This window comes from Peromyscus eremicus, chromosome 4 (assembly GCF_949786415.1).
Source record: "Peromyscus eremicus chromosome 4, PerEre_H2_v1, whole genome shotgun sequence".
Lineage (NCBI taxonomy): Eukaryota > Metazoa > Chordata > Mammalia > Rodentia > Cricetidae > Peromyscus > Peromyscus eremicus.
The window spans coordinates 48,069,197-48,094,791 of record NC_081419.1 but is presented as its reverse complement, the minus strand read 5'-3'; the positions used below and the strand labels follow the sequence as shown (position 1 = coordinate 48,094,791).

At 40.7% G+C, this 25,595-nt stretch overlaps 2 protein-coding genes and 1 pseudogene across 2 annotated transcripts; 2 read left to right on the top strand and 1 right to left on the bottom strand.

The window, feature by feature from the left end:
• The first annotated feature begins 395 nt into the window (after positions 1 to 395).
• Positions 396 to 12,604, top strand: Mettl5 (methyltransferase 5, N6-adenosine). The gene is made up of 7 exons (XM_059260640.1): positions 396 to 732; positions 3,823 to 3,937; positions 4,362 to 4,543; positions 6,224 to 6,306; positions 10,350 to 10,401; positions 12,041 to 12,090; positions 12,502 to 12,604. The coding sequence occupies exons 1-7, from the start codon at positions 624 to 626 to the stop codon at positions 12,538 to 12,540; spliced, it is 630 nt and encodes a 209-aa protein (XP_059116623.1). The 5' UTR covers positions 396 to 623; the 3' UTR covers positions 12,541 to 12,604.
• On the bottom strand, positions 12,316 to 25,595 carry Ssb (small RNA binding exonuclease protection factor La). The gene is made up of 12 exons (XM_059260639.1): positions 25,465 to 25,595; positions 23,810 to 23,901; positions 19,310 to 19,413; positions 18,941 to 19,115; positions 17,738 to 17,845; positions 17,564 to 17,664; positions 15,967 to 16,038; positions 15,629 to 15,668; positions 13,825 to 13,965; positions 13,160 to 13,355; positions 12,930 to 13,055; positions 12,316 to 12,693 (listed from the first exon to the last, which is right to left on the bottom strand). Exons 2-12 carry the CDS (start codon positions 23,873 to 23,875, stop codon positions 12,605 to 12,607), a joined length of 1,218 nt encoding a protein of 405 aa, XP_059116622.1. The 5' UTR covers positions 23,876 to 23,901; positions 25,465 to 25,595; the 3' UTR covers positions 12,316 to 12,604.
• On the top strand, positions 13,541 to 13,632 carry LOC131910182 (small nucleolar RNA U13; annotated as a pseudogene).

Below are 25,595 nucleotides of genomic sequence, written 5' to 3'. Positions count from 1 at the left end.
AAAAAAAGAGAAAGAAAGGGGAAAAGAAAGAGAGAAAAGAGGAAAGAAAAGAAAAAGAAACACGATGCTTCAGGGACAGGGACACGAAGTTAAGGCCGAGCATTCGAATGGAGAAGGACGCCGAAGTGGGTGTAGATCGCTCCTTTCTGAGACTTGAGAGAAACACAGAGAAAGGGTCACACTGGCCTAGTGTCCCATATTCAACTCTTTTCCCCATGCTTTGGACGGCTACAGGTGCTCAAGACAAAGCTGGCGTTCCCAGGGGAGGTCGAGGCTGGTCCGCCACCGCCCACGAAAGCCACTTCTTCCGATGCCTCCCAGGCGGAACCCCGGCACCCGGCCGAGGTTGCAGCTCGGCGCCGGCAGAGAGTGCGCGCGCGCGCTGGCGCTTCCGGCGCTGCGGGAGGGCCCGCGCGGACGTCAAGGGGTGCGTCGGGCGTTCCTGCATCTCTTCGCTGCCGCGAGCGGCGCGGCGATCCTCCTGAGGTCTGTGGGATTCCCTCGTTGAAACCTAACTAGTCTGCCCGCCCCGGCCTGCGCCCCTGGAGAGGTCCGGTTAGGTAGATTTCCCGGCAGGTCCTGTGCTGTGAAGCCCTCGGAGCCCAGACTTTAAAATAAAAACAATGAAGAAGTTAAGGCTTAAGGAACTAGAGAGTCGCCTGCAGGAAGTGGATGGATTCGAAAAACCCAAGTTACTTCTAGAACAGTATCCCACCAGGCCGCACATTGCAGGTAGGGCGGCTGGTTCATCGTGCCCTCTTCTGGGGTTATTCCTGTCCAATTCGTGATGAAAATAAGTAGTGATTTGGATCTAACGATGTTCTAGAGAAGTAGGTTTTTGACATTACAACATACAGACCCGCCCAACTCTACCACACTATCTTTTTACTGTTTTTCCGAGTGTCATACAGCTTTTTATTTATTTATCTTTGTTTCTTTCATCACGCTGTAAACGATTAGGATCAAGGAATTTTGTTAGTCTTGTTCATACCTGAATTTTCATTGTCTAGAGAGTCTTGGTACCAGTTAGGAGCTCACTAAATATTTGCTTACTATGGATAAATTCCTTACTGACATCAAGGACAAAGATTCCTGTGTTGTGTCTCACTGTCTTGTAGATACATAGAAACCACAGTTATGTGCTTGTGTAAAGTTGAGGGTGCCTTTTGATTTTTACCAAATTACCTCTTGCTTGATGCCAAAGATCAATACTGAAAATGTAGGAGAGAATGCAGAGTAGCAGGGAAGAAAACCAAATTCCTTTGGGAGTACCTGCAAGGGGGAATCTTTCAATTCCAAAATAGTTGTTCATAAGCTGCCAATAAAACTCATGGAGAATACATGTGTTTAACTCTAAAATATTGTCATAGCTGCAATCAAAGATTTGCATTAAACTGTTCAGATTAAGACCAGATTTCTCTATTTTGTATTAGTGTGCATATGTTTGTGCGTCTGCATGTGTGGAGGGCAGAAGTCAACACTGGGTGTTTTCTTCAATTGCTCTCCATAAGTTTTTTTTTTTTTGAGTCAGGGTCTTACTGTACTTAGAACTTACCCATTCGCCCAAAAGGCTGACCAGCAAGCCTCAGAGACCATCCTGTCTTGTCCCCCTTAGTGCTGGCCTTTTACATGACTGTTGGGGATCTGAACTCAGGTTCTAATGCTTACAGGGTAAGAACAGTACAGACTGAGCCAGCCACCTATCAAGCAAGTCCCTGGCTTTCTCAGTGTACCTTCTTACAGCCTTCTGGTTATAGGGTTTTGTCATGAAATCTAATTTTTAAAAGATAAAAATTCGAGGCCAGGTATGGTGAGATACCTTTAATCCCAGCATTTGGGAGTCAGAAGCAGGTAGGTAGGTCTTTGTGAATTCAAGACCATCCTGGACTACATAGCCAGGCCAGCTAGGGTTATATAATGAGATTTTGTCTCAAAACAAATAAATACATAAATAAGTAAATATATCAGTTCTTGAGCCGGGAGGTGGTGGTGGCACACGCCTTTAATCCCAGCACTGGGAGGCAGAGCCAGGTGGATCTCTGGGAGCTCAAGGTCAGCCTGGTCTACAAAGTGAGATCCAGGACAGGCACCAAAACTACATAAAGAAACCCTGTCTTTTAATCCCAGCACTTGGGAGGCAGAACCAGGCAGATCTATGTGAGTTCGAAGCCAGCCTGGTCTACAGAGCAAGATCCAGGAAAGGCGCAAAGCTACACAGAGAAACCCTGTCTTGAAAACTCCCCTCCCCCCAAAACCTCAGTCCTTTCACACCTAGTTTGTAATGTGCTCATGATAAGAGTTTCAAAGTACCTGCAACAGTAATCAAATATTCCATAGTTGGCTTTTAAAAAATTTTTATTTACTATTTTATAACTTTTTCCTACATGTATGTATGGGCACCACATATGTGATTGGTGCCTATGGAGGTCAGAGATTGGAGTTACAAGTGTTTGTGAACCAACGTGTGGGTGCTGGGAATCGAACCCAGTACCCCTAACCAATGAGCCAACTCTCCAGCCCTATAGATTTTTTTTTTTTAGGGGGGGGGTTGGTGTTTGTTTAGATTTTTTTTTCGAGACAGAGTTTCTTTGTTTTTAAATTATTTATTTTCATTTTATGTGCATTCGTGTTTTGCCTGCGTATATGTCTGTGTGAGGGTGTCAGATCCTGGAGTTAAAGATAGCTGTGAGCCACCATGTGGGTGCTGGGAATTGAACGCGGGTCCTCTGGAAGAGCTAGTAGTCTTTCTTGAGTTCTGATATACACAAGGAAAAATTGATGGTGTTATTCATGTTTAATATACTGTATTTTTGAGAGTCTTATATTTAAGAACTTTATGTAATCTCAGCTATTTCTGCCCTGATCATTTGTTCTGTTATCAGGTCTGTTATAGGTTATGAATATGTGCATCTATTGATATTACATCTAAGTTTGGATGAAGAGATGACTCAGGAGTTAGGAACACTAGCTACTCTTCTAGAGGACCTGGGTTCAGTTCAGCACCTGCATGGCAGCTCACAACTGTCTGCAACTCCAATCTCAGGAGGTATCTAGTATCTTCTGGCCTCTGTGGGTACCAGACACATGGTACACATCCATGTAGGCAAAACAACAAATTAAAAAAAAAAAACAAAAAAAACCCAGCATCTCCAAGTCTATATTGTGGATGTAGAAGTTTGTGATACCCATATTCTGGTGATAAGCATACTACAAATAAGTTCTGTGCCCTTTATTTATTGGGGGCTGCACAAGTCTTGGTCCTCATTAAGATCCGAGAAGAACTTCTGGCAGTTGGTTATTTACTTCCATCCACCATATCTGTCTTGGAGATTGAACTTGGGTTGTTCTGCTTTGAATCGAGTACTTTTGCCCACTGAGCGCCATGTTGCCAGCATCAGATCAATAAAATTTCAAAATAGTTTTGGAGACATAAGACAGGGTCACTAAACTTATATTTTGACCAAGAATGGTAGACTTATTTAATCGTTCATAAAACTTAGTCTTTTCATCAAAGGGAAAACCGCATCTATGTATCTGTGCCGAGCAGATGTTTTGAAATGTTTCCAGTCTTGTCACTGTCAGCAGAAACTTGACACAGTCCTATAGTTTTTGGGAACCACTGGTGTATATTACCTTCCTTTGTGGCCCCTCTTCCTAAATACTAAGTTATTACATTGCATCTTTAGAAAATAAACTGGAAAACAAATAATCTGGAGCTACATGCTGTGGGAAGACATTATTTTAGAGCCACTTGCACTAGACATTAGTAATAAGTTTGCTAGCTTATTCACTAACATTCTATTTGATTTTTACTGTTTTTAGCATGCATGCTCTATACAATCCATAATACATATGATGACATTGAAAATAAAGTGGTTGCAGATCTAGGATGTGGTTGTGGAGTACTTAGCATCGGGGCCGCCATGTTAGGAGCAGGGTAAGTGATCCTTTTTTGCTATTTGGATATGGTGTGGCTTCAGTAAATGTATATAGGATCAGCAGCACTATAATCATAGGACTCTATAAGTAGGGTGAGAACTTGATACTGAGTACATTCTGAGTAGGCTGAAGATCAAAACTTTACTTTTAAGAAAGAAATCAAGCCAGGCGGTGGGGCAGGTCTTTAATCCCAGCACTTGGGAGGCAGAGCCAGGTAGATCTCTGTGCATTTGAGGCCAGCCTGGTCTACAGAGCGAGATCCAGGACATCCAGGACTATACAGAGAAACTCTGTTTTGAAAAACAAAACAAACAAAAGAAAAACAAAAAAAACTTTAATTGGGTTGAAAACTGCATTGTAAAATAACTAGGAACTTTTTTACTAGGAACTTGTAAGTTGTCTTTTTTATTTTATATTTATAGGTTGTGTGTTGGATTTGACATAGATGAAGATGCACTGGAAATATTTAATAGGAATGTGGAAGAATTTGAATTAACAAATGTTGATATGATCCAGTGTGATGTGCAATCATTATCAAACAGAATGTCCAAATTATTTGATACAGTAATTATGAATCCTCCCTTTGGAACCAAAAATAACAAAGGTTAGTAATAAAAATCCAGTAAATCCACATATTTATAGAGCAGTGATCTGGGTTAAGTGATTTTATTATTATTGTTTATTAGCCAATCACTTTTATACTTATTAAAATTCATATTTGATGGGAAACTTTAATCTTTATTTTCATAGATTTATGTTCATGTATCTTATCATTTCTGATTAATAACTGGAATGATCTGATTCACCCCCATGCTTATGAAACTTTGAAAACATATTCTTTTAGAAACTAGATTTTTCTTTTTGTTTGTAGAAACTAAAGTACTAAAACGGGGATCTCACACACGCTGAGCACATGCTACCCATCACTAAGCCAGATACTCTCAGCTCCTAAAACTTGTTATTAATGCCTTTGAGTTTCAAAATATGCCCATAGGGATTTACTGTGGTTGTGTGTGTACTGTGGGCAAGATAGGAAGTCAGTAAGAAAAAGAAGAAAACAAGCAGTTTAAGCCACCACACCACTAAGATTACTATGAGTACTTTGCATTCTTCATCCTCTCCTCTTAGTCACTTAGAATATTAAAATTTACAATAGTCCTATTTTTTTTTTCTAACCAAACAGCCTAATTTTGGTTTTATTAGATTTTATTTTAAAGACTTACTTGAGACAGAGTCTTACTATGTAGTTCTGGCTTTCCTGGAACTGTGTAGACCTGGCTGGCTTCAAACTCCCTCCTCTGCTTTCTGGGTTCTAGAATTAAAAGTATGTGCCAACACACCCAACTTAGATTTATTTTTATTTTACTTCTGTATATAGGTGTTTTGCCTGAATGTCTTTGCACCATATGTGTGCAGTACCCAAAAAGGCAAAGACATTGGCTCCCCTGGAACTGTCATAGAGAGTTATGGACCATCTCGTGGTTGCCTGCTGTAGGGTGTCTTTTTGTAGGCAGTGACTATATGCTGTTCCCATTGGTTAGTAGTTAAAGCTGCATTGGCCTATGGTAGGGTAGGATGGAGCCAGGCAGGAAAATCCAAAAAGGATGATGAGAGGAAAAAGGAGATTAGGGGAAGATACCAAACTGCTGTCCAAGGAGCAACCAGGTAAAGTCACAGAACACATGGCGATACAGATAAATAGGTTATTTAAGATGAAACAACTAGCTAGCAAGAAGCCTGTCATAGACCATACAGTTGGTAATTAATATAAGCCTCTGAGTGATTATATTATAAGCAGCTACAGGAACTTGGGGCCATGTGGGACCAGAGAAACTTCTGCTACATTTGCTGGGAATCAAACTTGGGTCCTCTAGAAGAGCAGCCAGTGCTTTTAAGCACTGAGCCATCTCTCCAGCCCTGCTAGCCCATAGTGTTTTTGTTTAAGGTTTTTAGAATTATTTTATTTATGGGGGTTTAGCCTATGTTTGTGTGTAGCTTTGTGTGTCTGAGGAAGTCAGAAGATGTCAGTTACTTGTAAACTGGGATCTGGAATATGGATGGTTGTGAGCCCCCATGTGAGTGCTCTAAAAGAGCAAACTAGCTCTTTACTGCTGAGCTAGTGATCCAGCTCCAGCCATTGTTCTGTCAGAATATTTTATTGGTGCCGTATTTGAAGTAGAAACTTTGGAGTTTTGAAAAAATGCTACTTAATTCCTATTCATTTAATCTACTCTGCTAAGAAATACATAATATAAATAGGAATTTTCTTTTTTACTCTTCACAGGGACAGATATGGCTTTTCTGAAGACTGCTTTGGAAATGGCAAGAACAGCGGTATATTCTTTACACAAATCCTCAACTAGAGAAGTAAGCTTAAACCATAATCTTGTTATTTTTAACCAGGCAGTGGTAGCACACACCTTTAATCACAGCACTTGATGGGCAGAGGCAGGTGGATCTCAAGAGTTTGAGGATAGCCTGGTCTACACGGCAAGTTCCAGGACAGCAAGGGCTACAGAGAAACCCTATCTCAAAAAACCAACATATATGTGTGTGTATATATATTTTAAATTTTTATGTGTGAGTGTTTTGCCTGTATGTCTGTGCACAACATGTGTGCCTCGTGCCCACAGACCCGTAGAATGCATCAGATCCCCTGGACTGGAGTCACAGATAGTTGTGATCTGCCAAGTGTGCTGGGAATTTAACCCAGGTCTTCTGAAGAACAGTAAGTGCTGTTAACTGCAGAGCCCTCTTTCCACCCTCCTTGTCTTCACCCACACTTGTCTCAAAAAGAACAAATGAGAAAGAAACAAAGAACCACCTGACCTCTACATGCCATGTACATATATACATGTACACACATGCACCCACAGCAAAAAGAAATCCAGGTCAACGGAATACATTTGGGGTATATGGTAATCTAATAGCCCCTGTACAAGTGTAACACTGCTTGTTGGTACATGCCTATAACCCCATCATTTGGGAGGTGGATGCAGGAGGATGATAAATTTCAGATCATCTTTAATTACAAAAGGGTAGGCTTAGCCGGGCGGTGGTAGCACACGCCTTTAATCCCAGCACTTGAGGGAGAGGCAGGCAGATCTCTGTGAGTTCGGGGCCAGCCTGGTCTACAGAGCGAGATCCAGGAAAGGCGCAAAACTACACAGAGAAACTCTGTCTTGAAAAACAAAACAAAAAAAGGCTAGGCTTGTACACACCAGACCATCTCACAAAGCCCTAGATTTAAGTCCCATCACAGCATAGACCAGAGTTGGTGGTACACCTCTATAATAATAATATAATCCAGCATTCAAGAAGACAGACAAGAGTATGAGCTCAAGGCCCTCTGCTTCATGAGGAGTTTCAAGGCAAACTGGGATACATGAGACCCTGTCTCAAAAAAATTTAAGTAGGTCAACAAAATGACTCAACCAATAAAGGTGCTTGCCAGTAAGCCTGTCAACCTAAGTTCAATCCCTGTATTATTCATTTTCTTTTGCTATCATAAAATATCCTGACAAAAGCAACCTAGAGGAGAAAGCGTTTATTTTAGCTCACAATTCCAGGTTTTAGTTTATCCTAGCAGGAAGTCAAGGCAGGAACTCCAAGCATTAGAGACAGGAGCAGGAGAAAAGAACGCATGCCTGCTTGTCAGTGTCCAGCTTGTTCTCTACACTTAAACAGTTCAGGATCCAAACTCAGGGAATGGCTGCCCAAACAGGCTTGGGCTCTCTTCTCACTTTAATTAACATAAAACAATCCTCCTGGGGGCAGGAAAGACAGCTCGTTACAAGCTCTTGTTGCTTTTTGCAGAGGACCGCAGGTTCAATTCCCAGCACCCATATGATGGCTCTCAACCATCCGTAACTCCAGTACTAGGGAATTGGATGCTTTTTTCTGACATACAGCACAGACACACACATAGGCAAAACAGACTAAAATGACTAAACAAAGAATTATTACCCACAGGCAAACAATCTAGATAGTCTCTGACATCTCTCCCGAGGGATTCTAGAACATATCAAACTGACAATTAAAATCAACCATCATCGGGCTGGAGAGGGTGACTCAGTTGATAAAGAATACTTGCTGCATTTGCAGAGAATATGAGTCAGCTCACAAGTCTATACTCCAGATTCAGGAGATCTAATGCCTCTGGCCTTTGAATATATACCTATACTCAATGTTCATATGTCCATACACATCCACACACCTAAAAATGGTAAAGGGCCTAGAGAGATGGCTTCATGGTTAATAAATAGCACTGTGCTTTTGTAAAGAACCTGGGTTCAATTCCTAGTACCCACATGATGACTCCAGTCACTCCAGTCCCAGGAGATGCAATGCTGTCTTCTGGCCTCTGAGGGCACCAGGCACATGTGGTACAAGACAAATCTTAAAAATAAATATAATTTAGTTACTTCCATCTTTGCTGTTTGGTATTGCCATTCCCCCCATGGGGGGGTGGGGGGAAATTTATCAGCATTATTTTGTCAGATTTAATTAAGAAGCTTTTCACTTAGGGCAAAAATGTTTCCTGCCGGGCGGTGGTGGCGCACGCCTTTAATCCCAGCACTCGGGAGGCAGAGCCAGGCGGATTTCTGTGAGTTCGAGGCCAGCCTGGTCTCCAAAGCGAGTTCCAGGAAAGGCGCAAAGCTACACAGAGAAACCCTGTCTTGAAAAACCAAAAAAAAAAAAAAAAAAAAAAAATGTTTCCTTTAGAAAAGTAACCAATTTAAGTGATTGATCTGATGAGTACTGTATACACTGGGAAGAATGAGTTTTCTTTAAATATTAAGACAGCCCTTTACTGCTCATTAAAAGTACCTGACATACTGTTCATAGATTTGATGTAATTGATAAAAAACAAATTTTTAAAAAGTAGCAGATTGTGCCTCAATCTTTTTTTGTTCTGGATCTTGCTCTGTAGACCAGGCTGGCCTCGAACTCAGAGATCAGCCTGCCTCTGCCTCCCGAGTGATGGGATTAAAGGCGTGCGCCACCACCGCCCGGCTTTTTTTTTTTTTTTTTTTTTTAACCTCATGCAGCATGGGGAGAATTTTTGCACCTTTGCTCATAGACATAACAGAGTAGTGGAAGAGATAACCGTGGGACTGCTTTCGGTATTTATCCCACTTACCCCACTCATTCTTTTACATCTCTACCACAACAAACCATACACTATGATAGAATTTCACCAGCCTTAGCATTCAATGCAGTGCCACAACCCATTCCTCACAAATTTGTCAAGGATCCTAAGATTCCACGAAATTAAAATACCATCATTTGTTAAAGTCTATATCCTACCGAAGTCCAACATGGTTTTTGATTTTTTTTTTTTTTTTTTTTAAAGTAACTGTCTAAGGCTTTGTGTTATGTAGCTGTGTGGAGGGAGGAGGGAGGATCAACAGCTATGTATGCAGAGAGGCCAGAAGAGAATGCTTCGAGCTCTCCTTTAGCATTTCCCTCCTACCCATTTCAAGCGGAGCTGTCCAGGAAAAAAACCTAGAAGCCAACAAACCCCAGCAATCTTCTTATCTGTCCCCTCGTAAATGGAGTTAGAGGCGTTTGTGGGAACTAGGGTCTTAACTCCAGTCCTCACGATTACACAGCAAATGCAACTAACCACTGAGCATCTATCTCTCTAGCCCCTAAACTTATGATCTTCAGTAGAAGGAAATACACCCAGAACTCATTTGGGGCAGCAGGAGGGGGAGGATGATGACACACATATTAATAGACAAAAAGTTTTAATATTTGAAATTTTTGAACCTAAACTATTGGGGAAAGTATTTTATCAATTTGATGACAATTAAAGATGACTACCAATATGGCCAAAATGTATGTAATACCAAATTTCAATATCTCTCTCACCTTTCTGGAGTAATATACATACATGAGTTAACCTTTATTTGTGAAGAGGTTCAAGAATTTAGACTTATAGCTAATGTTTCTGGTGCTGTGTAGGAGCATTGTTTAGAACACTTCATTCTGATCAAATCACATTGTTCAACAGATGAGGAAAATGAGGTAGGTCCAGAATGAATAATTTAGCCAGGGCTGCTACAGCAAGGTACTAAGTAGAAGGACTACACTTCCAAAGACTTGGCTCCACACCATGCTTTTCTCTACCATCCTGCCACTGAATGGCCTGTGGACATAGAACTGTTACTCCCTAATGAAATAAAGCTACACTGTGTATGTTACAGATTTTGATGGATATTTCAGTTTTCAATTACATAATTTGGTTCAGATGCTAAACAGTAAGATCACTTTATTCCTGGCTTTTAAAAGTGTGCAGATAATTAAAATTTCTGAGTCTAATTTTATTGAAAATTTTAAAATTTTAATCTCAAACATTAGCAGATCATATCTTAATATCAACTCATGAAAATATTTGTCTTTAGCATATTCAAAAGAAAGCTGCAGAATGGAAAATCAAAATAGAAATTATTGCAGGTAAGCTTTATCTCAACCCTAATTATTTTTTTTTCCAAGATAGGGTTTCACTCTGTACATCAGGCTGTCCTGGAACTCTTGAGATCCACCAGCCTCTGCCTCCCAAATGCTGGGATTAAAGGCATGAGCCACCATCACCCAGGTACAAACCTAATTATTTAAAAGGCCAAATACTATGGAATGTTATCCAGTTCCGTAGTAGGTTGGAAATGCACTAAACACAGGATAAACATTAACCAAGGTTTACCTGTGTCTATCTCTATTTATGCATTTTCTAAACAAACAAACAAACAAAACAATGGTATTTGGTTGTCCAGGCCCTGACACGTGAGTAAAAACATGGGCTTGGACATGGTAGGACTGCTGTGAAATCCACTATTTGAAAATGCCAGCGATTGCCTGGTGGTGGTGGCATATACCTTTAATCCTAGTACTCAGGAGGCAGAGGCAGGCGGATCTCTGTGAGTTCAAGGCCAGCCTGGTCTACAGAGTTAGTTCTAGGATAGCCAAGGCTACACAAGGAAAAGAAAATGCCAGCAATTTATGCCTGATACATAGCTGAACACCACTAACCTTTCCTTTTCTGTTGGGAGACAGAATATAAACATTCACACTGGAATAAGAGATGCCTTTTTTTTTTTTCTTCCCTTTTTACTACGTTGAGTAAGTTTGCCAACATCCCAACAGGAAAACTATTAGAAAGAAAAGTCACCAAGTAATTTTGAGAAGCTTGAAATAAAGACTGGGGTATGGTACTGTGTTTGTTTAGTATGCACAAGAGAAAATGGGGGAAATGTGCAATAAAAGGAACATTTTTATTTTTCTGGAGGCATGATTTCTCTGTGTATCTCTGGCTGTCCTAAAACTCACTATATAGACTAGGCCTTGAACCTGCCTCTGCTTCCCAGTCCTGGGATTAAAGACACATGCCACCATGCCTAGCCATGAGTTTACCATGAATTTGGTCCTATGGTGTTAAAGCATCTACCTAAATTGTTCATAAAGACCTGTCTTCCTGTCGTATTAGGTGTTGTCGTCCCTTACGTAAACAGAGCACTTTATAACAGTCCCAATAGTATACTAATCCAGACCTTTGTTACGCCACAAGTGGTCTTCCCACCATCAGCTTTAACAACCTCAGAGCCTATACAGAATTAGTTGGCAGCTAAACAAGATTCCTAGATGACCTGATCACAATTATAGAAAGCTATGACCTGTAGGGTTAGAATCTATAAAACACATCACTATAGTGAATATATAGTCAATAGTGAAAGTATAGAGAATTAATGTTATAAATTAGAAAGCAATGTGAAAACTGGGCCTTCATTTTGTTAGTGGAAAAAATAACTAGGACTAACCATTATTAAATTGTGGACAGGAAATTTCTGAAGCATGAATATCGTAATATTGTCAGCTATAGATACATATTATTTTCATAGGACTCCCCCTCCCCACTTGTTAATTCTTTTAACTATTCTCCATAACCTTAAATTTTGGTGTAAGTAATCAAAACAGCAGGAACACCACATATAACTTGACACATAAGTATTTGAGAATATGTCCAAAGTGATGACTGTAAAATGTTGTGTGTACAGCACTTAACACTTTAAAGGTGAATGTTTGGCTTGTATTTTTACAGAACTTCGATATGACCTGCCAGCATTATACAACTTTCATAAAAAGAAATCAGTAAGTTTCCCAATTGTGGCCTGTGTACATTCAGTATTCAGAAGCTTTGCAATAACTCTTTCCACTCTTAGCAAGTTGCATGGGTAAATAGAAAGCCAGACTGAGAAATTAGACAAGTTAACTGTGGAAAGAGCCCATACTCAAAGCAGTCAATATTCTAGTTGAAGTTCTTTGTGAAGTTTTAAGAGCAAAAAAAGAAGAAAAAAATAAAAATAAACGGTTGGCTATTTTTATACAGCATATATTTTACAAGTTTGTACTAATACATTCTCATATTACAAAGGCAATTAAGAGGAAGAAACTTCCTTTTCATATTTGAATCATCCAAACACAAACAGAACTATACATTTTTAAAAAACTTTCATTTGGATAACAACAAAAAGACAAACAAAATTTTTTCCTTTTATACAGGTGGACATTGAAGTGGACCTAATTCGCTTTTCTTTTTAAAAGCTTCCGAAGACAAAAAGCAGCTTAAAATCTAACTAAGATGAATAAAAATGTTGTTTACTAACTACTTGTCTCTAGCACCATTCTCTCTTTTCTTATGTTTTGATGCAGGTTCTTCTCTGTCTCTTCCGTCTCTCCCTCTTTTCATTGGTCCTATACAATCACAAATAATTTGTTAAATTCAATGTAACCACTGCTGTATTAGTACTGACTACAATTACTAATAATAGCAACTTTAAAAATTAGCAACTTCCCTTCAGAGAGAAAGGCTTCTTTCTCCTTCAGTACAGACTTCCAACTAGCCTCTCACTTGTGAAACAGCATAAATGCACGAAATAAGGTCCCATCAAGTACAGACGTCACTCCCAGAAGCCTTGAGAAAGACTTACCTGGACCGCGTCGATGGTCATCATCATCAAATCTGGGCCTCCTTCCCTGAAAGTGTCCTCTCCCTTTGGGTGCCCCACCATAGGCAGGTCTGTTTCCCTTCCCCTTTCCTTTATTGAATCTGCGGCCTGTAGAAACAGGATTGAGAACTTAAGTCAAAAACTTCAAAGATTTTTCTCAATCAAAGATGAGGTAAAACAACCAACTACTAGTGAAAAATTAGAATAATGACCTCCTCCTCCTTTTGACTTCCATTTGTTTAGGGATTCTTGCTGATCCTCCATGATTTTTTTCATTGCTTCTTTTTCCACATGTCCTTCTAGTACTTTCCAAGTCACCTTTCTGTTCCTCAATTGTAGGTTACCGTTATGCGCACTTCTGGCTTTCTCAAGTGCTTCCTTAGCTTTCTCTTTAAAGAGAATTATTCCCTACACATCAAAGAGAAAAATAATGTTCACTCTTCAGTTTGTAGTCAAATTATCTACAATTTCTTTACTCAAAGCTATTCCCTAACCTAGCACATCTGTTGTTATTACTATTTTCAATGCATCTTACTGAATATTAGGAAGGAATGCTTTGAAAGTAAACTCCAGTCACCGACACCAAGTTATTTATACTATTATTTTTTTTTGGTTCATCATGCCTTTTCATGACATGTGCCTCCTACAAATCTTGTTACAACGTTAGCACATTACCCATCTGACTTGGAAAAAAGGACTTAAAGACAAAAGTAAATGACTTAAGTAGGAACCATTTTAATCAACATGCTTTATAATACTTTCTTATTAAAGATTTTTTTTTTTTAAAAAGACCATTCCTAGTACTTTTTTCTTCTAACAGACAACATTCTTTAGACTTTTAAACTGATTGCTAATAAGGACAAAGATATTCACAAACCTCTTTTGCTCCTCTGACAAAGTCAATCCATTTTATTTCACCGTGATTTGAGAAAAGGATGTGTAAATCTTCTCGACAGGTCTGGTCATCCAAGTCACCTGAAAACTTCAGTAAGCATCCCATCTTTCCTTCTAGAGATCTCTATAAAAATACAAGACCATCAAAAGGTTTCCTTAAAGGCAAGCTCAACAAAATGGCTCACACCATTCTATATCTACTAAGGAAAACAGAGACGTCAGTGATATTTTAATGTAATATAACAGTGTATTTTTCTTTGCCATCCTATTTTACAATGGCTTTATTTTAGTTTCTTCTAAAGGTGATAGTTTAATATAACTATCTACTAATAATATTGTGTACCACTAATGCAATGACAGTGGTAGAATCACTTACACACATTCTCTAAGAAGTCCTTATGCATGGCTAGTGGTGTAAGTGGTGTACCTGGTATGGGTGCCATGGGGACTGAGGGTCCACTCCTAACACCACACATGCACGCACAGTAAAGTTCTCATAGTTTAAAAACTCATTCTAGGGGGCTAGAGAGAGAGAGCACAGGGGTTAAGAGCACTTCCCAGGGCCGGGCGGTGGTGGCACACACCTTTAGTCCCAGCACTCAGGAGGATCTCTGAGTTTGAGGCCAGCCTGGTCTATAGGGACGAGATCCAAGACAGGCATCAAAACTACAGAGAAACCCTGTCTTATAGAAAAAAACAAACAAAAAAGCACTTCCCACTCCTCCAGTCTACCCAAGTTAGGTTACCAGCTCAGATGGCTCACAATCACCTTAACTCTAGGTCCAGGGACCTGTATACATATGGCAAACATTCTCACATACACACACAAATAAAAAAAAAAAAATCTTAAAAAAAAAAGTATTCTCAGGAGGAGCCAGGAATTGCACTTGCTGTTCTTTCAAAGACTTGAGTTCAGTTCCTAGCAGCCACACTATGCCACTCATACATGTAACCCTAACTTTTGAGGATTGGACAACCTCTTCTAGCCTCCAAGGGTACCTAACACACATACAAAATTTAAAAAAAAAATTATAATACACACACACGGTTCACTGGGGCTCACAGACTGAACCAACAACCAGGGAGCCTGCATGGGACTGACCTAGGCACTCTGCATATATGTTACAATTGTGTAATTTGGTCCTCTTGTGGAGGAGGAACTCCTAACAGTGGGAACAGAAGCTGTCTCCTGATTCTTTTACGGCCTTTTGGGACCCTACTCCTCATACTGGGTCTCTTCAACTAACCAGAATACATGGGGAGGTGCTTAGTCTTACTGCAACTTGATATGCCATGTTTTATTGATACTCATGGGAGACTTGCCCTTTCTAAAACAGAAGAAGAGGAGGAGTTGATTGGGGGAGTGGGAACAGAGAGGAGATAGGGGGAGGGGTTGGGAGGAGAGGAGGGAGAGGAAACTGCAGATGTAAAATAAATTATTTAAAAAAAAAATAGAAAAAACATATTTAAACAAGTTATTTTAGCAGGGTATAGTGGGGCATACCTTTAGTCTCAGCAATTGGAATGCAGAAACAGGTGGCTCTCTCCAAGTTTGAGGCCTAACTGGTCTACAAAGCCAATTATGGGGCCAGCCAAATTAACATGGTAAGACCTCATCTATAGATAAATAAAATCTAGGGGCCAGCAGGTAAAGGTGTTTGCTGCCGTGCTCTGACGTCCACACAACCACAGTGGCACACAACCACAGTGGCATGCAACTGTACACACACACACCAACTCCAAGAAGACACTCTTAAATTCTCTCATGTATTAGGTATCATACTTACTGTGTCAGTACTTCCTGACTTGTGTCTTCCTTCATGTTCTCTAAAAATAAATGTGCTGTGATTATAATATGTTTAAACTTAACTACATAAGAATTCTAATAATCTTGATAACTACCACCAACCCACTTAATTATCTAAGCAAGTCCTTAGACTTTTTTGATCCTACAACACCAGCAACATGGCTTCCAGGTTATCAAGGTATCTTGAGGCCAACATTTCACTATCAATCCAGACAGACCCATTACCACTCAGCTCAAAGCTCATCAACTCATCCCAGAGCCACTAAACTCATCAATGCTTTAAGAAATTCAACTCTGTCACATAAATTCAACACTTACTGTTTAGCTTTTAACTTCGCTTCCACTTTGCTCTGCTTTCTTTCTTCATTTTTTTTTGCAAAGTAATCTTCCCTGAAAAACACAAAACACAGACTAAGTTCACAAAGACAAAGAAGAGACTGAAAATTATTTTTATTTTTTTTTTCAAGCCAGAGTTCTTCTCTGTAGCCCTGGCTGTCCTGGAACCCACTATGTAGATCAGGCTGGCCTTGAACTCAGAGATCTGCCTGCCTCTGTGTCTCTCAAGAGCTAAGATTATAGGCAGGCACCACCATGGTCCAGCTAAAAATTACTTTGAATATTTGAAATCCCAGCTACACAAAGATTACCATACATTACTGGAGGGGTGGCGGTGGTGGTGGGGTAAGGAGATTTTTAAGTCAGGCAGGGTCTTACTGCTCATTACACACTGGCCAGGAAATTTGCCATGTAGCCCAGGCCTCAAACCAACAATCGTCCTTCCTGAGCCTCTACCAGAGATGGGAAAACAGGTGTTATATTTCCTGTCATCACAATCACCTAAAAACTCATGCTACGGAAGTTACACACACATACTCTACCAAGTGCACATGCTATAAAACCTGGCATCAAATAACAAGCTGTATAATACAAAGAAAGACACAATGGCCCTATGACTAACTTCATGAAAATGGTCTAGTTCAACAGTTTTTGCCACAGGCTCTCACTATGCAGCCCATGCTAGCCTTCAACTCTGCTTGCTTCAGCCTCCCACCTGTGACTACAGGAGTACTGGCATTACAGGCACCTATCACCATGCCTAGCCATCCCTTGTGGGTATTGTTTGTGTGGAGGATAAAGGTTAAGTGTTTGCTACTATCAATCCCCACCTTACCTTTGGAGGCCCTACATGTCTCACTAAACCTATAGATTAGCAAATGGCCACTGAGCTCCAGCAATGGCCTGTCGGTGCCACACCATCCCCAGATTCTTCTGTTTGCAGACAGGCACTTTAGTGACTACATCATCTCCACAGCCCTAGCCTCATTTTTTTTTTAAGTTTTATTCGGGAGGCAGAGGCAGGTGGATCTACATGAGTTTGCAACCAGCTTAGTCTACAGAGCCAGTTTCAGGACAGCTGGGGCTACAGAGTTTGATCCTAAGGACCCTTACGTAGAAGGAGAGATCAACACTGTCACGTTGTCTTCTGACCTCCACATGAGTGCCATGGCATGTGCTCTCCCCCACAAAAATATACACAAAATGTAAACAATAAACTTGGGAGCCAAGGGTATGGCTCAGTAGGTAAAAACACTTATCACTGGAATCCATGTAAGGCAGGAGAGAACGGACTCCAGAGTTGTTGTCCTCTGACCTCCACATGCGCACTATCGCACATGTGCACCTCCATCATACACATACACACCTCAATGCACTAACAATAAATAAGCTTAGAAAAGCTACTAAAAAACACTGTCATGTTCTCAAAAGACTATTATAATCACCCCAACAAACACTATTTCCAGAGCATACTGAAAATAGCACTAACTGTACAGGGGATGCTGCTGTTTATACCTTATCCCACTGTATCAATTCCAAATAATCATGTGGTCTGAGAAACATAAGAGAAAAGACTTACTTGAAGAGTATTAGCAGGCTTGTGTCTTTGTACTTCTGGCCAGGCGTCTCTACAAACTTCTTTGCAGACTGAATACTATCAAACACAGCAAATATTGACCCCTATAAAGGACAGAAAGACATTTTCTTTAAAGCCATATTTTACAACTAGAAAGTCTATATCAAATAATCATACCTTAAATGTTTTGTGCAATGTTCTTCTCATCTGAATATTCAGTATTTGACCTTTGTCATCTAGCCATTCTTTTATGTCATCAAGGGTTGCATCAGTTGGGAAGCCTTTCTGTGAGAAGTGGAAAAAGAAGTACAAATAATGACTCCTGGGTAAACAACTCTCCCCAGAATAAGTTCTCTCCCCCTCCCCGAGACAGGTTTCTGTGTAACAGCCTTGGCTGTCCTGGAACTCATTCTATAGACCAGGCTGGCCTTGAACTCAGAGAATCACCTGCCTCTGCCTCCCAAGTGCTGGGATAGAGGTGTGCGCCACTATCACCCGGCTATAAATTCTGATTTATTCTGTTTTGAAATGAAGCCAGAAACCTAAGTGTCTAACTGCAGTAGAATATTTTCAGGTGTGTTACTTTTGTTCATGTTGCATTTGTTTAACTCTGTGAAGCTGTATTACTGTGCCTGTCTGAGACACCTGATGGTCTAATAAAGAACTGAACCGCCAATAGCAAGGCAGGACTGCCTGGCAGAGTATATATAGAAGGAGAAAACTGGGGAAGAGGAAAGAGCTAGCAGCCAGAGGAGGAGGAGTAAGAGTAAGATTTACAGATGTTAGAGAAAAGGAAAAGCCCAGAGGTAAAACGTAGTTGGGATAAGTTAAGGAAAACTGGCTAGAAACTAAGCCAAGCTAAGGCCGAGCATTCGTAAGTAATAATAAGCCTCCATGTGATTTATTTGAGAGCTGGGTGGCAGTGCCCCCAAAAGACCAAAGACCAACCATCATCTAACTTTCTGTCCCTTCTCTTAATGGTTTAGCAACCCTATTCTCCAGTGCAATAAAGTGATTCACCTGAGATTTGCTCCAAAATAACTCAGCTGGAGCAAAGACAAAACATTATTTACATGTTCAGAACTGAAGTGTGGCAATGGTACATTATACTATACAATCTATGTCTTTGTGTTTAAAGCTTTCTATGTATTTAGAAATTAACTAATGAAAATTACTATAGAATTCAGCTATTAACAGGACAGAGTTGAACGTATGTGAATTAACAATGTAACATTAACAATGATAAAGTTTAGAAGTAAAGTACACTTGCAAAAAACATATAGTAATGGGCCAAACATGTTCTGAGTCTTTATTGTTATTCACTCCATATATTTTCCTTCTAAATAAAAGTAATATGAAATGCAATGAAGAGCCACTTACAATATAAACAGATCTGTTTTTTACATCATTCTTATACTCATCCGTCACTTCAGGAAGGGGTCTGCTTGGAGATCTTCTGATTTTAGTTTTGTCTGCACTCACTTCCATGAGTTTTGCCTTAGATTTGCTCAGTGCTTGCACAATTACATTAAAGTCTGTTGTCAGCCGGTTTAGCCTGAAGAGTACATACATAGAAACATTGTAAAAGCAGATTTAGTAGTAGCTATCAACAGTAACAGAAAACTTAGACAACTTTTTGAAGATTTTTGGGTTTATTAGCCCCAAAACAAACAGTTCAATGATAGCACAGGACCAAGTTCCTGGGTTTGATCCCCAGAAATGGAAACAAACCAACAAAAAAGGTCTTACCTGTTGAATTTTATCATTATGTCCAAAGGTACCCAGCCCTCATCCAATTTGATCTGTTCCTTTAAAAACTTGTCTCGTGGCAAATTGAAGTCTCCAAAATAATACTGTGAATAATTACAATGTATTTCAGATGTTAGAGCGCTGTATAATGCTGAGTTCAATCATGCAAAATTTTGAAAACTACTTTATACTACCCAGTTCTATTCTTTAAAAATGTATGTTTGAACTTAAAAGACCTAAGAAGCATTTCTCCTAAATAAACTATTATAAAATACATATATAACACAAACCAATAGAGAAAACTAAAATGCTAGTGAGCTAGTATAAATGTGTTACTAAAATAAAGTCTCAAATATAATTAAAGATCTAAGATATTAAAAATATCTTTTCAGGGCTGGAGAGATGACTCAGCGGTTAAGAACACTGATCTTCCAAAGTACCTGGTTCAATTCCCAGCACCCACATGGCAGCTAACAACTGCCTGTAACTCCAGGATCCAATACCCTCACACAGACATACACACAGGCAAAACACCAATGCATATAAAAGCAAATAAATGATTAAAAAACAACAACAACCCCCCCCCACCAAAACCCTTTTTATTAATCAATATGGAAAAAATAGATTGAGAACTTGAACTTGAGTTTAATCCCCAGACAAAATGAAAAACAAAAACAAAAAACCCGAAGTATGACTACTTGGAATGTCAAAAGCAACATGAGTGAAAAAGGTAAAACGTATTTAGGCAAGATTCTTGCCAGGCGGTGGTAACACACACCTTTAATCCGAGCACCCTGGAGGCAAAGGCAGGGGGATCCCTGAGATGGTGGCCAGTCTGGTCTACAGAGCAAGCTCCAGGATAGCCAGGACTACACAGAGAAACCCTGTCTTGAAAAAACAAAAATTCGGGGCTGGAGAGATGGCTCAGAGGTTAAGAACACTGACTGCTCTTCCAGAGGTCCTGAGTTCAGTTCCCAGCAACCACATGGTGGCTCACAACCATCTGTAGTGAGATCTAGTGCCCTCTTCTGGCTTGCAGGCATACATGCAGGCAGAACACTGCATACACAATAAATAAATCTTTTCTTTAAATAAAAAAAGAAAAAACAAAAATTCTTGTAAATTAAAAGGGAAATTAGGTGCAGTGGTTCATGTTCATCACTTCTGCATTTAGCAATCTGAGGCAGAACTTCCCTGAAGTTCTGAAACTTGAGATCCACCTGACTCTGCTTCCCAAGGTGCTGGGATTAAAAATACCTAGCCACTTTAAAAAAATTATATAAACATGTACCACAAACACAAAAAAGTCACTGGGCAGTGGTCGTGCACACCTGTAATCCCAGCACTTGGGCTACAGAGGCAGGCCTATCTCTGAGTTCAAGGCCAGCCTGGTCTACAGAGCAAATTCCAAGATAGTCAGGGATATATAAAGAAACCCTGTATCAAAAAAGCAAAACACAAAAAACCCACAAAAAAGTCTAACATCATTACTAATTGAAGCCTAAACTAAAATGCCTTTAATCCTAGTGCAAGGAAGGCAGAAACAGGTGGAATGAGTTCGGGAGCAGATTGCTCTATGAAGTAACTTCCAGGCCAGCAGGTACTACTACATAGTGAGATTGTCTCAAAAACTAAACTAGCATAAAATGACATAGCTCGAGCCTATGTAGCTCCTCCTAGGAATTCCATCTTAAAGAAACCAGTAGAGGAGCTATAGAGATGTCTTAGTCCTTAAGAGTGCTTGCTTAAAGCCGGGCGGTGGTGGCGCACGCCTTTAATCCCAGCACTCGGGAGGCAGAGACAGGCGGATCTCTGTGAGTTCGAGGCCAGCCTGGGCTACCAAGTGAGTCCCAGGAAAGGCGCAAAGCTACACAGAGAAACCCTGTCTCGAAAAACCAAAAAAAAAAAAAAAAAAAAAGAGTGCTTGCTTAAGAGTGGACCTGAGTCACATTCCTAGCGCCTTAGTGAGCTGGCTCAGGACAGAGTATAACTCTAGCTCTAGGGGATCTGACATCTCTGACCTCTGAAGTCCACATACCCATATGCAGACACATACACCATTAAAAAAAAAAAGCTGGGTGTGGTGGCTCATGCTCTTAATCTTGGCACTTAAGGGGCAGAGGCAAGATGATCATGAGTTTGTGGCCAGTTTGGTCTATATAGTGATTTCCCAGGACAGCCAGGGATGCACAGTGAGACCCTGTATCAAAAAGAAGGGGGGGGGCAGCTGTAGGCCCTGTTTACTAAGATTTATATGAAGAACATCCATCATAGAACTGTTCCAGTTAAAAGATTCTACACATTAGAGAAGATGAATGGATTAATGGTGTATTACGATGACACGAAACTTTACTCCCTAAAAACATATCTCATGTTTGGTGGGGGAAGGGGGAAATTGTTATGCACTATTCTAGTTGGGGATGTTTAGGAAATCTCTGTCTGAGTAATTTTACTGTGAATTTCATACTTCTCTTGAAAATAAAGTCCCCCCCCCCCTTTAAAAAACAAAACATTATTTTAGGGGCTGGCTAGATGTCTCCGAGGTTAAGAGCACCAAATGCTCTTCCAGAGGACCCAAGTTCAATTGCCAGCATCCACATGGGAGCTCGTAACCATCTATGTAACTCCAGTCCTAGGGGATCTAATGCCCACTTCTGGCTCCATGGGCTCCAGGCAAGCACATGGTGCACAGATATGTATCAAGCAAAATACCCATAAAGTAAACTAAATATAAAACCAACATTATTCTGAACATGAAGTATGAAACTTTTTTTGTTCGTTTGTTTTTTCAAGACAGGGTTTCTCTGTGTAGCTTTGGTGCCTGTCCTGGATATCGCTCTGTAGACCAGGCTGGACCAGAACTCAGTGTGAAACATTTTTAACCTTGAATACCTCAAGATGGAGCAATCTGAGGCTGCAGGCTGTAGAAAGAACATTATTCTTTTCTACAACAGCTTTGTTATTGTTCTAAGCATTAAAGAGAGCAAATATCACTGTCTCTGCAATTAAGAAAACACTAAAAAAATTTTTTTCAAAAAACCAAACAACAGGGGCTGGAGAGATGGCTCAGAGGTTAAGAGCACGAGCTGCTCTTCCAGAGGACCTGGGTTCAACCCTCAATACCCACATGGCAGTTCACAACTGTCTGTAACTCTAGTTCCAGGGGACTCAACACCCTCACACAGACATATATGCAGGCAAAACACCAATGCACATAAAGAAAAGTAATTAAAAAGTTAACGTGGGGACTACAAATGCAGCTTATTGGTTGAATACCTGCCTAGCATGCCCAAGTTTTCTGAGTTTGCTCCCCAGTACTAAGAAAGAGAAAAATAGCCGGGCGGTGGTGGCGCACGCCTTTAATCCCAGCACTCAGGAGGCAGAGCCAGGCGGATCTCTGTGAGTTCGAGGCCAGCCTGGTCTCCAAAGCGAGTTCCAGGAAAGGCGCTAAGCTACACAGAGAAACCCTTTCTCGAAAAAAAAAAAGAAAGAAAGAAAAAGAGAAAAATAAAAGAAAAATAAAGCAGGATAATTTAAATGGCAAAGGAGTACAATTTAAAACAAAAACAGCTAAGAGATGCAAAACAAAAACAAAAAACACACAAACAACAATGTTTCATAGCACGACAATTCATGAACCATTTCCCATACAGCCATTATTATTACCAACAACACTTCAATCTAAACATAATGCCTAAATGTGAAATCCTAACAGAAATTTGAAAATACATACTTTGCTAAAGTTATGCTAACTTTTTGAAAAGAACTAACTGGACAGAATAAACTATTATTTGACAAGTACTTTACCATGGAATTTTATGCTAGCTTATTGGATATTAGACACTTCATTAATTCTTCACATCATCTTACAAATATTACCTCCATTCTCTGTTTTACAGACTTGGGAACTGAACTGGAGAAATGGTTATGAGACCCCATGTCTCAAAAATAAAACAACACTAGTCTGCAGTGTTACCTTTGGAATGTCTGTAAATTGTTTTTGTTCCAACATAGGAACTTTTATTATTTGAGAATTTCACATCATGCACCCTGATCACACTTACTTCCCAGTCCTCCCGGGCCCGCCCCCCACCCTTGCGATTACCACCCCTCCCCCCAAAAAGGGAAGAAATATGCCAGTTTGTGTTGCCCATGTACTCAATGAAGCATGGTTAAAACTCCCAGTGGCCAGCCCCTTAAAGAAACTGAGTCCTTCCCCACCTGTACCCCTGCCAGAAGTCATCAATTGTGGAGAGCATCCTTATCACAATCTTTTAAGATTTCTCCTTGGTGGACAGAAAGCCACCTGTAATTCTCGAGTCTCCTAACTTGGCCCCAATAATATGACTATGTTCACATTAACTACAAGAATCAAAGCTAGGCCAAATGTTTGAATAAGCCCACGTATCGACATTCAATGTTCCATTTTTCATCTTAAGGCCCTACATTTCTTTTGAAGGAATGTATAATTTTGCAATTTAACAACACAGGAAATTATACCTCAATTTGATGACAGATTTTGGCCTCCAGAGCAGCCATTTTTTCATTATCTCCATTTTCAGCCATTGTGGCTATCTGTAAAAATTCTCACACTGGAAGAAAAAGGTTATCATTTTTATATAATAGTCAGATAAGAAAGAGAACGATTAAAAATTACACCACTCTTTCATTAAATTTCAAGAATTTCTAATTTTACATGGTGTTTCCCTATGAATTCTCATATATCTCAAAAACCAACAACTTGTATTACGGATAAGAAACTTAAGGCCAACAACCTGCTATTCCTTTCAGCAAATCACACGCCTCCTCTTCTGTTTTGTTATCCTCATGTAGTTGGTAAAGCAAGCTTCAGATGAAAAACTACCCACTTAACCACGTCGCAACCATTTTTAGCTTTAAAAAGATCAGTATTACAGCCTGTCCACATACTCCTATCGCTCTCGGTACTATTTGTTTGGTGTAGTTTGCATTTCTTTTCAAATTAGTCACAGCTGCCCTACCAAAACTCATTACTGGCAAAAAGTGAAAAGTAGTTAAAAATAAGAGTTATGGTGATTAGACACTATTTAACAGAATATAAGAAAAATGGGAACTCGAGAGCATGGATACACAAAATTTAAACGGGGGGCGCTGGAAGGGAGGATGTGCCTAATACACCGGTTAACTTTATAGCCAGTTTCCTGTTACACAGCCTGACAGCAATCCTGGAATAAAGAGAGACTGTGATATTGGTTTGCCAGAAATCACAAACCGGATCTTCTGACTGACTAGCTTTCAGCGCTCTACTAAATAAACCACCCAGCTATATTGTACTCAAGCAAGTGTACGAGCTCATCAGGGATATCTGCAGTAGAAGAATATAGTGATGAATTACTGTCGGTATATTAGAGACGTTGCTCAAATGCTGGTTTATAATCTGGAGACCCATTGAAGATCTTGTAATGGGAAACCTACACGGTACATATCCCATTTCAGAATTCACTGTTTCAGGCACTGGTCTGTCTACCACCATCAACAAGAGACCTAGGTTCCTTTACAAAGCAAACAATGACAAAAACGACCTATTAAGCCCCTGCAAGACTTCTGTGGCCTAACCAATTTTGGAACTGTTTTACCAGATACTTCCAAAGAATTTCACACAGAAGCAGCTTTGAAGGAAGCGAATGGCAATTCTAAAAAAACAAAAAACAACAATCCCCCCCCCAAAAAAAAAGAGACAGCGACGCTGGGACCATCACTGCGGCCCCCACTTCTCCGGCCTCCAGTTAGTCCCCACAGAACCCTGTGGCGTTTAACCCGCACCGACCATCCCAGACACTTAAAGAAAGGTCCGGAACATCCGCCTTCCGCCAGCCAGGAAAGAGCTGCAGGTAACAAACCGAAAGGACGCCATAAGGATGCGGCCAGCCTCTACCGCAAGGCCCCGCGAGAGCCGCGTCCTCCCACACCGGCCCGCCCGGGCCCCTGCCACGTGGGAAGCTCGGGGCGCCCGCATTTCTGGCAGGGGCCCGCTCCGCGGCCTCACCGAGGCCCGCGCCCCCTCGGGCCGCAGCCCAGCACACCGCCACGGGCCGCGGCCCGCGCACTGGGAGAGAGGCGAGGCCTGCTCGGCGCGCAATCCTTTGTACCTCCTCCGCGGCCTCCGAGAAGCTCACCTCAAAGATTCTGACCCCACAGTCACCACAGCCTCAAGAACAACGACGGAAGCGCCTCTACTTCCGAGCGCCCGCGGGCCAGCCAAACGCGCTTAAAGATGGGGGCTTTCCCGGCAGTCCTTGCGGGCAGG

What these genes read in the sequence shown, in the direction of transcription:
- Mettl5 (XM_059260640.1), top strand. Translation starts at nt 624, where the DNA reads ATGAAGAAGTTAAGGCTTAAGGAACTAGAGAGTCGCCTGCAGGAAGTG. An exon ending in GCCGCCATGTTAGGAGCAGG is followed by an intron (nt 3,938 to 4,361) that starts GTAAGTGATCCT and finishes TTATATTTATAG; the next exon opens with GTTGTGTGTTGGATTTGACA. An exon ending in CAAAATAGAAATTATTGCAG is followed by an intron (nt 10,402 to 12,040) that starts GTAAGCTTTATC and finishes GTATTTTTACAG; the next exon opens with AACTTCGATATGACCTGCCA.
- Ssb (XM_059260639.1), bottom strand. Translation starts at nt 23,875, where the DNA reads ATGGCTGAAAATGGAGATAATGAAAAAATGGCTGCTCTGGAGGCCAAA. An exon ending in CATTGCACAAAACATTTAAG is followed by an intron (nt 17,665 to 17,737) that starts GTATGATTATTT and finishes TGTCCTTTATAG; the next exon opens with GGGTCAATATTTGCTGTGTT. An exon ending in TGACCATCGACGCGGTCCAG is followed by an intron (nt 12,694 to 12,929) that starts GTAAGTCTTTCT and finishes GTGATTGTATAG; the next exon opens with GACCAATGAAAAGAGGGAGA.